The 11344-nt window shown below is 40.2% G+C and overlaps 2 protein-coding genes across 2 annotated transcripts in view; one reads left to right on the top strand and one right to left on the bottom strand.

Moving 5' to 3' along the window:
• Positions 1-1193, top strand: part of LOC110317275 (DBH-like monooxygenase protein 2) — an 8836-nt gene extending 7643 nt beyond the window's left edge. Inside the window, exons 12-13 of the mRNA XM_021191702.1 lie at positions 506-623; positions 951-1193. Of these exons, the coding sequence (XP_021047361.1) occupies positions 506-623; positions 951-1193 (361 nt within the window). The remainder of the gene's footprint in view (positions 1-505; positions 624-950) is intronic.
• Positions 1194-10186: 8993 nt separating this feature from the next.
• Positions 10187-11344, bottom strand: part of Mgam2 (maltase-glucoamylase 2 (putative)) — an 85657-nt gene continuing 84499 nt past the window's right edge. Inside the window, exons 48-50 of the mRNA XM_021191203.1 lie at positions 11231-11342; positions 10840-10935; positions 10187-10470 (exon numbers count right to left, since the gene is read on the bottom strand). Coding sequence (XP_021046862.1) covers positions 10187-10470; positions 10840-10935; positions 11231-11342 — 492 coding nt within the window. The remainder of the gene's footprint in view (positions 10471-10839; positions 10936-11230; positions 11343-11344) is intronic.

Below are 11344 nucleotides of genomic sequence, written 5' to 3'. Positions count from 1 at the left end.
TCCTTCCTTCCTTCCTTCCTTCCTTCCTTCCTTCCTTCCTTCCTTCATCCCTCCCTCCCTCCCTCCCCCCTCTCTCTTTTCTATTGAGACAGGATTTCTCACTCTGTAGCCCTGGCTGTCCTGGAACTTGCTCTGTAGGCCAGGTTGGCCTCAAACTCAGAGATCTTCAGGCCTCTGCCTCCTAAATGCTGGTATTAAAGGTGTGCACCACCACAGACAATTGCAGATTTACAGAAGCTAATCCAACCACCTCTCAGACCCTATGGCACCTATGTCCTTATAGAGCATCCATTAATCTATGTCCTAAGTTCTCTCTGATATTTTTTTCTTACCATACCCACTAAGAATTACCATTTAGTTAAACAACATTCCATGTGTTATACTAGTGTGAAAGGTTTATATTAGTGTGGAATCAAAACTGAAGGTGTTCTTTTACATATTTCGTCTGAGCTATATGTCAACATCGATTATTGCCATGTTCCGGTCTTAACCCTTCTATCCACAGGAATCCCATGGAGAACCTGATGGTCCTGAATAATGTTGAGTGGACTCCAGAGAACATTAAGAAAGCTGAGAAAGCCTGCAAGGAGTCCCAGCAGACAGTATTGATCAAGACCATTGATGTGCGTGTCACAGTAGAAGCTACCCTTCAAGGTTGAGGGATGGCATTGGGCAAGGCCAAGACACACAAAGGATGATGGCAGCAAATAACAAGGATAGAAAGTGAGGATAACAAGGATAGGAAGTGTGAATAACACGGATAGGAAGTGTGAATTGGAAGAGGGAGTCACAGGAAGAAGAAAGGCAAACTGCTGCTCTCCTGCATTGTAGAGGTTGTTGTAGCCTCCCAGTTCAGCTTGTAAGGGTGGGGTGGCACAGTAAAGTTTCAAGAAATGGAAAGATGGTAGGGATATTTCTGAAACTACTCCATTTTTTTCCATCTCCTGCAGGAAGAAGTCGAAAATACAACAGGTTGGATTCCTGATATTATACCAACTCCTCGAGGATCATGCTTAGAGTCTATTGGAGGCAAGGTGGAACCTCAGGACAATACCCCTGCAGGATTCAGGGCTGTACCACTGGCCCTCACTGGCTCCAATACTGCTACTCTGAGGCCTATGCCCATGGTTGCTGTACTGTTCCTGCAGGGTAGCCTCTCATGGCTCCTTGCAATGCTGCAGACTGGAGTATGATTCTGTCTCCTCATGCTACTTACTCCCTTATCATGAGCTACAAAAACAGCTTGCCAATTTGAACCCTCTAAGTGTCCTTTTGACACTTTCCATAACCGAAATCATGATACTACAGGTTCTAGGTTTTTATCCAGAATTTACTGTCCAAATCACTCTTAAGATTTCAGGACCATTAATAGAACCACATGTTTTATGAGAAATTCTGCCTCCAAGTCTGAGTTTTAGATGGTGGATTCACTCTCTAAGAATCCTAGTGTCCTGCTTTCTTTCAATTTGATGCTGTGAGTGGGATGGGGCTTGAGTACAGAGGGAGATCGTTGTAAACCCCTTGGCATGTGTGTAGCCCTGGAGAAGGCATTACTTCTCTCTTCTAATGATAGTTTGTGTTCAGCCTTTTCAAAGCAATGTGAGAAGGCTATATAGATATACTAGAGAGTACAGGGTGATTTTTGATAAAGGAAGGGACTCTGAGTACATAGAGATCAATGTCTAAGTATCACATTAAATAGCATTCCACATGCTTCCTTTGCCAGTCTCTTTTCATTTGAGTCTTTGGTCCAGGAAAAGCAGCTTGGAAGTCTCTTGAATCACCAGGTTAAAGCATCAGGAAGATTTGGTTGCCCCAAATACAGCATGCAACATGCCATCCTGGTTCTCTACACTTGAGTGTCTACTGTTGGATGGTCTTTGTTTGTCCTACCTCAAGCTATATTGCTACATGTGAGTCCCTCAGAATGAAGAATCTATCTGGAAACGCAAGGTGAATTGAGCTTTGAGAATAAGTAAAAGTCAAACTAGAGGAAAGCACGTTCTTATCCCTGCAGCACAAAACTTGTCTAAGAACTCTGTGGGGAAAAGAATAGAGACTAAGAACAAACATGTTGTGGTGTTTCAGTTATTATTAAAAGTCCAGGAGAGTGAGCTTATTTGGTATTTTATGGAAACCATGTCTATGAATTCTCAGCTAGATTTAAAGTTACTTTGCCAATCTATGAAATATCTTACTCATTATGTCTTCTAGAAGGCATCTCCTACCTTGGGTGTACCAAGGTGTTTGGCAGGGAATCTTAACCTCCTCATAATCAAGAATATGATTTCAGCAAACTCTGTATCAGAGCTTCAGGGGCTGTGATCTAATGTCAGAGCGCTGATTCCTGATGGAGTGGTCCGTCTTCTAACAGTGAGACGTACTGAGGACATGAGAAGTAATGAACTCATCTCCTCCTTGGCTATGACAATACCTAAGGCTAGGCATCCTCAGAACCACAACACATTCAACCCCTGAACTGATCAGAACCACTTCCAAGCCTCATAGTATACAAACAGAACCTCTTGCCACCTTAAACAAAGAGGATTTTCCAAGTTCATGCTTCATTAGGATGCTTTCTTAGACCACTTACACTGCCCAACAATGTAGTAGGCAATCTTTTGAGGAAATATTGAATCAGATGACGATGATCTGGGAAACTTTTATGCTTCAGAAATTTTAAACCACACCACCCTTCAAATCTATATCTCCTCTGGAATATTTATGAAAGGTCTTGGATTTGTGATTCAAGGAGGAGGGCATTGAGACAGACTGACTTTTTTGAAAGATTATTAGAAGAGTTAGTAATAGCTTTAAAAGATAACAGTACGGCAGGGATTGTGGCAAGCTCCTTCTTATAGGTTTCAGAGGAGAGAGTTTATATCTCACAGTTAATGAACTTACTACATATAGTCAGGCTATCTCTGATTCTAAGAGGAGAGTAGAGGAAGGGTGACCCTGCATTTCCAGCAAGGAGGAAGGGAATCTTGCTAACTTGTGATTTAGAGGTTATGGGGTAAATAGGGGAAATGAGGACATTTATTATTTAAGGTATACTTTTTACAAGGGTGGGGGATATGCCATCAATAGCCCTCTGGTGTCTTGAGGCTGGTAGCCTGGACATGGAAACTTCTTTGACTAAATTAGAGTTAAGATATCAGCTATGACTCTAGACCTGAGGTGGTGGTACAGAGATGGGCAAAAATCCTTGGAAATCAGTGGCCAGAAAGTCTACCTAACTGATGAACTCCAACTTTATTGAGAGCTCTTGTCTTAAAAATGAGATGGAATGTGACTAAGGAAGACACTTTATATTGACTTCTGCCATCCATACACAGGAGGTAACATGTGCATGTACTCATACATGCACATACACAAATATGCACATATACATACAGATCATATCCACAAAAGCAGACATTCAAACTCATAACTCACTCCTAAGTTTGTGCTACCCAAAATGCAGTATATTGGGCTTCTCTTAGTGAAGGTACAAGTAAGGGGATACAAGACATGCTCTACAGAAAAAAAATTTGAGTTTTGTTTTGGTTGGAATGATCAGGCAAGAGCCATGTGTTCCCTAACATAAGAAATCAGCTATGTTCAAATGACTATAGCTTGTGAGTGAATTCCAACAAACAAGTGTAACTGATGAACCTGTGTTCCTCATGTGGAGTACCACTGAATGATCCAAAATATAGTACATCTATTGTGCCACACAAGAACTTGGGAACATATGGTGTAGACCTAAGGAAGTGGCTTTTAAATTCTTTGGTCTTAGGACCTCTTTATATTCAAAACCTGTAGAAAGAATATCTTGTTCTATATGGATTTGGTATCTGTCATTAATTAGTTTGATGGCCTATGGCTTAGGCGGGAAATATGAAATAGGACAGCTGGGAGGGAAGGAATTCTAGGATAGTGTCAGAGACAGGAGACGCACCCACAAAATGTGACTAGATAGAAGCATGGTACCTGAGCACAGGTAACCAGCCAGGTGGCAGAGTGTAGATTAGAATAAATGGGTTGTTCGAAGTTATGATCAGAGAAGAGCATAGCTATATGGCCGAGTATTTGTAAATAGGTTTTGAGTCTGAATCTTATTTCTGGGAGCCCCTAACTTCAACAAATGGTGAATCAACATGAAGTGAGAACTTAATTAGAACCCATGATTAGATTACAAGATGCAGGTAAAAAGCAGAGAGTATTCAAGTTAGCAGGACAATAGGCATGATCTCTATAAATAAATACATAAATAAATTAATGAATGAATAGCAGGCCAAAGCCGAAGCTTACCAGAACAGCACAAGACCAGCAGCTGAGAAGATTTCCTAGCCAAGGAGCAGGAACCTACAGAGAGATAGTATACAAGGTGTTTGTTTGTTTGTTTTTAAAGTCCCTACTGAAATTAAAAGCAGAACACAGGAGATGAGGCTTCTCCCAAGTACAGAGCACAGTGGTGGCAGAGGAGAAGAAACAAACTCTCAGTTACACACAGGCTAAATATAGTTGGGACCAGAGGAGGGTGGTAAAACCCATGGAGACTTCCCAGAAACTACATGGGAAAAGCCACTTCAGGTTTTCCTAAGCTTGGCTTGGCAGATTAGCTTATCCTGTCCTCTCATGTCATAAGGATATAGATCCCTAGATTAGTTGCTGTGGCCAGAGTCAGACGGAAGGCCATCTATTCCTGTAAAGAAAAGTACCGGGCCTGCTCCATCCCCTGTGCCTGTATTACTTGTAGACAGAATAAATTTTGGGTTGAAAGTTTTGTGAGTGGGTGTTTCTATCAGTCCATTTGTTGGTATTCTGTCTGAACTCCACCCCCACATTTACCTGGTAACAGCCAGGTAAACCTGGCTCTATAAAAGGGGCTGTTTGCCCCCTCCTCTCTCTCTTACTCTGGCCTCTCTCTCTATCCCTTGCCTCTTGCTTCCTTGTTCTTCCCCTCTTCCCCTTCCCTTCTCCCCTCTCTCCATGTGGCCATGGCCGGCCTCTACTTCTCTAAGCTCTCCTTCTCTCTGCCTTTCTCTGCCTCTGCTACTCTCTTAACTCCCCTCTCCATACTCTAAATAAACTCTATTCTATACTATATATACCTTCCAGTGGCTGGTCTCTCAGAGGGAAGGAATACCTCAGCTTGGACCCACTGAGGCATCCCCTTACCCCACACCCAGCCAGAACACATATTAATACCTCTCTATCTTTTTATAAGCACATCACCACTGAGAATCTTGTCTCAATACAGGAGGTGACCTCTTCAGGTTCCATATCCCCAATGTAATGAGTGACAGCTAATGTCACCCCAATTGGTTCTTGGGTACCTCTCTTTTTCCATGTCTTTGTCTCATCCTAGAGATGCCCTCCCCCACCTCCTCACCCCTGTCAATTGCAGATTTCCATTCATTTTCATGGCCATCTAGCCATCTTCCTCACACCTGATCCTCAACCCCCATTCCTCTTCCCATACCCCTCTCTCAAGTTCCTGTCTTATTAGTTCTTATGACTAATTTATTCCTCCTTCTAAATGAGTTTCAAGCTCCTTGGCTTGGGCCTCCCTTCTTGTTTAACTTCCTTGGGCCTGTAGAGTATAACCTGCTACTTGTGTTTTATGAGTGTGTACATACCGTGCATGTCCTTTTGGGTCTGGGTTTCCTCACTCAGGATTAAATTCTCAAGTAGTTCCATCCATTTGCCTATAAAATTCATGGTGTCTTTGATTTTGTTTTTTTGTTATTTTGTTTTCGATTTTTTTTTTGGTTTTGGTTTTGGTTTTGGGTTGTTTGTTTGTTTGTTTGTTTGTTTTTCGAGACAGGGTTTCTCTGTGGATCTCTGGCTGTCCTAGAACTCACTTTGTAGACTAGGCTGGCCTCGAACTCAGAAATCTGCCTGCCTCTGTTTCCCCGAGTGCTAGGATTAAAGGCGTGCACCACCACGCCCAGTGGTGTCTTTGTTTTAATCAGCTGAATAGTATTCCATTGTGTAGATGTACCAGATTTACTTTATCATTCTTCAGTTGAGGGACATCTAGGTTATTTCCATTTCTGGCTATTAGGAATAAAGCTGCTTGAGACCCATCCCATGGGCAAGCACCAATTTCTAACACTATTGATGATACTCTGTTATGTTTACAGACAGGAGCATGTTGTCCTCTGAGAGGCCCCACCCAGCAGCTGACTCAGACAAATACAGATACCCACAGCCAAACAGTGGATGGAGGTTGAGGATTCTTATGAAAGAACAGGAGGAAGGATTATAGGCCCCACAGGGAATGGGAGCACCACAGGAAGACCAACAGAGTCAACTAACCTGGACCTTTGGGGCTTTCAGAGTCTGAACCACCAACCAAAGAACATGCATGGGTTGGACCTAGGCCTCCCCCCTCATATGTTGCTTAGTCTTCATATGGGCCCTAAACAGCTGGAACAGGGGCTATCCTAAAAGCTGATGTCTGTACAAGGGATATATATGTTCTTCTAGCTGGGCTGCCTTGTTTGACCTCAGTGGGAGAGAAAGCACCTAGCCTCTCAAAGACTTGAAGTGTCAGTGATGGGGGAATACCTAGAGGGCCTGCCCCAGCTACTTAAAGGACAGGGGAAGGGCTGGGAGGAAGAATTGTGGGAGGGGATGATCAGGAGGGCAGTGAGCTGGATATAAAGTGAATAAGTAAAAACAAAAAAATTAAATTAAAAAAAAAAAGGAGAAGAGGCAATGCATAGCATCTGAGCTAAAGACACAACAGAAACAGGAGACAGAGACAGACAGATCTCTGTGAATTCTAGATCAGCCTGATAGACACAATAAAGTCAGGGCCAGATGCTCTGCTGAGAGATACAGCCACTTATAAATTACAATCTGGTGGTTGTTGTTGTTTTGGGTCTTTTTGTTATTATTACTTGTATTTTTTTTACAGTCCAGTCGTTACCCCTTCCGGTCCACCCTCCCACAATTCCACCTCCCATTCCTCCTTCCCCCTGTCTCCAAGAGGATGTCCCCATCTCACCCCACCCCCCACTCTCCCCACCCCCCACCTTCCTCCCATGCCACTCCACCAGGCTACCCTGCTCCCTGTGGCCTCAAGTCTCTCAAGGATTCGGTGCTTCTTCTCTCACTGAGGCCCGACCAGGCAGCCCTCTGCTTTATACTTGTTTGGGGGGCAGGGGAGGGGTTTGTACCAGCTAGTGTATATTGCCTGGTTGGTGGCTCCATGTCTGAGAGATCTCAGGGCATCAGGTTAGTAGAGACTGCTGGTTTTCCTAGTCTAAAGTTCAAAATGACACATTTTTTTCCTTAAAGGTACTATGTAAGTTTTTACTTAATAGTAAGTAGAAAATTTCCTTACTAGTTTAAAAAAGTAAATACACAACAATATTAAATTTACATAAAGAGAAAGGGAAATATAGGTATATGTATCCACATAAGGTATGTTTATAACTTCAAATTTTTCTGTTGCCAAAAAGCTTTTGGCCCTAGGAAAGATATATTCTTCTAATCGATGTTAGGACCCAGACTTGGGGTTGGAGTGAGGCTGTTTGCTTTTATCTTTCTAGGAGATGAAAAGTGCCCAACTAAGGAATCCAGAGAGCATTGTACAAGAAAAATATCCAAAGAAAAAATAATGGATCATTAAGAAAAGGTATTCCAAAAAAGGAGTAAACTAGTACTGTATAAAAAAAATAATACTTTAAGCTTATTAACTGTATTACACGTTAACTATCAGGTTTGCGATGCACAATACAAATGCCTTTCGTTCTAGGAGATAAGTCAAGCAAATAAACACACAGGGTGAAGTGGAAACTTTAAGGGTTCTTTGGGAAGTCAGTTGTGTTGGAAGGTGTTTTGCTGGGGCAAACACATGAGGAAGTGTTTTCTTGACGTGGACACAGGTGAAAGACTAAAGCAAGCATGTGAAAAGACATGTGATGGAGGATTCTTTGCTAACAGCACACTTACATTGAGGAGCTTAGCTGCATTTGGGTTATTTTAAGTTATGATCTAGTCAGAGATGAGCCTAGCTATATGGCCAAGGTATTTGTAAATATTTTGAGTCTGAGTCTTATTTCTAGGAGCTTGGGGCTGGGAGGAAGAAAGACCCAGTCCTAGTGTCAACAAAAACCATCATGTTGCTTACGTGAGTGACACCTGTTAACATTTACTGCATACAAAACTTAAATTGAGTCATTTATAAAATATTTTATATTTATTTTTGTTAATTGAAAATAACAATATATCTTCTACATTTTAACATAAATAACATCTTTGTGAAAAATAAGCATATTTTGAGGCAAAAACAAAGAGTATGAAGCATGCTATTGTTTTACATTTCATAAGTCATTTTAGTGACTTGCACCCTTACTTTGTAGCTGTTTCTGTATTTATCTATTGCAGTATCACACTGAAAAGTCTTTGAAAACTGCCAGTAATGTACCAGTAAGACAAAAATAGTAAAAGAGACAAATAATAACTTAGTATTTTGAAAACATATTTGATGTTATTAACTTTACAAAAAGTCTGGGACACCCCACAGATTTCATACTACATTTTTAGAATACAGTTGTGGGGATAAACCTTCAACAGTGACCAACTGGCTATATTTGGCAATATTCATGAGTTTATTGATGAGATAGAGACTTAACTAAGGGTCAAAGATGAGTCATAAATTTGAGTATGAAAGGTTAGGGCCGTTCAGGGACCTCTAACACACTACAGGAAAGACTTCACACAAAAAAGAAAATAATAATAAAATACAGTAAAAGGCTAGGTGACCATAATTCTAAATTCCAGTGCAGATAGACTGCCCCCTGGGGCTAAGCCTTTATTCACTAACCTCAGTCTTAGTAAGTTCTAATTATTAGGCACATCAGACTCCATTGTTAGTGGGAATAGTAGGGGCCTAAAACTAGCTCATAAGATTCTTTCCAAAATTCTAGAGCAGTTTGGTATCAATAAATATAGATTGAGTTTTCCTAATCTGGAAATATAACACATTTTGCATTCCAATACAATTCCACAAGCGGAAAAGTTCTCACCATGAACTTGGCTTTATGTGTAAAATTATTTTAATGTTAACTAAAATTATCTTCAAGCTTTATGTCTAGGGTATATATGGTCATTAATGAATTTTATGTTTAGATCTCACTTTGTATTGGCAGATGTTCAAAAACATAAAATATAAACTGTGAAAAATTTCTTGTCCCAATTATTTGAGAAGAGAAAGGTTCAATCTGTGCTCATTAAACCTGTAAAGTGTCACCAACACCAGAGAAATTATTGAAACTATAGCTAAATTATATTTCTAAAACCTATAATTATATATTTGGTTTATTTAATGGTAAAATGCTGTCTCTATAATTTAATGACTTCAATGCTTGAAGTTGAGATATATAAAAATCTATAACAGTAGCAGTTGCTATGTCTATACTAACACCTAGAATCCTTTTAAAAGCAAAAGATGGTTTTACTGTGTACGATATTAAGCTACTGTATATATAGACATGATAGAATATTTCAAAATCTATAGTGTAAACAATTGCTGTTAGAGAGGTAACTTGAGTGTCACTGGGGCTCTCCCCAACATTGGATCAGGCTTGTAACCCATGGAAACAGTAAGAGTGAAGCTATTTCACCAATGACACTTGTAGCAATAATGCTCACAGAATGTGGTATGGTATGGTATGATATACTAAGATTCCAAATGAAAATATGTACCAATTAACCAGCAGGAACATAGAAATAATAGCTAGCATAAGAAATAACTATGGTAGGCATTCTGACATTAGGATAAGCATATATACTTTCTTTGGTAGAAACTATGTTTCGAATAGAAACATCCTTATATAATTGCTGTAGTTTTTGAAATATCTATATTTTGGAAACCAAGTTATCCTAAGTCTACTCACAAAGAGGTAACAGTCCTGCACCAGATGGGGTTCTAGCATAACCAGTGGTTCCCAACATATGTGTCATGACCACCATAGAGATGGCATATCAGGTCTTCTGCATACCAGATATTTATCTTATACATTTCATAACATTAGCAAAACGACCGTTATGAAATAGCAATGGAATAGTTTTAGGGTTGAGGGTCACCACAACATGAGGAACTGCATTAAAAGGTCACAGTATTAGGAATGTTGAGAACCCCTTTACTAGAACTTTGAGTGAGATAATGGCACTAGCATAGAGTTTACAGCACCCACCATGTATTTGGAATCAACAGCAACACTTTGACTGCTGTTCTATTGGAAACGGTGGCGGTTAAAGCATATGTGATCATGTTTGTAGTATTAGGGGTAACACTGACTACAGGAGAAGGTAAATAACCGATTGTAGCATTCTGTGTAACCAAATGAGTTTCTGTAATTATGAAAGCTATATCTGATATTATGATAGCATCTGGATTCACAAAGTATGTGCTGTTGTCTATCATACTGCTGGATTTATTTCCATCAGTAGTGTTTCCAACACATCCTGCATAGTATGTAGTATTGAGGGTGAGAATACATGTGGTTCTTGGAATGAAAGTATTGGAAACGACCTTGTCAGAAGTAATTAAATTTGTGTGGTTTGTGTTGAAAATATATGTAACCATGAGGATAGTAGATGTTTTCAGTAACTTCAACAGTATTACTATTCCCTTGGAAAGATATGGTTACACTAGGAATCATAACACTAGAGTTTGCTGTGGTAGAATCTATAGGAAAGGGATAAGGTACATCAGAAAGAGTAGAATTAATTGTAATATTAGGGAAATGTATTATATAAGGTGTGACTGTGATAGGAAAAGTTGAATTAGTGCCATCACAAGTAGCACTCACAGAAAAAATAATGTAATTTTACCAGGATATATGGTACTACTTGTGACATCAGCTGTACTTGTTCTATAAGGTGTACTCCCCATAGGTATAGGATCACTAGTGCTATCAGTAACAGGTACTGTAAGAAACAAGGTACATATATCTGAAAGAGGAGAAATGCTGTGGCATTAATAGTATTTGTCTCAGTAGCCACCATTATGACAGGAATGGTAACACTAGTGCTACGTAGGACACGTAGGGAAAGGTAGAGTTACGTCAAGAATTTCATATTAGTTGTATTGTCACCAGTATGTGTCTCTTGATACCTGTGGATGTGACAGGCATCACATCACTAGTGTTAGTAGGAGGAGGAATTGTAGGGAAAGGTGGGGTTCATTCAGGAAATGTGGTACTAGTTGTATTGACAACATTACTTGTCTCAGTAGCTGTGGTTGTGACAGGCATCACATCACTAGAGTTAGCAGTAGGTGGACTTGTAGGAAAAGGTGTAGTTGTATTAGGAAATGTGGTACTAGTTGTGGTGTCAA

The sequence above is a fragment of the Mus pahari genome, chromosome 2 (assembly GCF_900095145.1).
Source record: "Mus pahari chromosome 2, PAHARI_EIJ_v1.1, whole genome shotgun sequence".
Lineage (NCBI taxonomy): Eukaryota > Metazoa > Chordata > Mammalia > Rodentia > Muridae > Mus > Mus pahari.
This window is presented reverse-complemented; position numbering and strand designations above follow the sequence as displayed.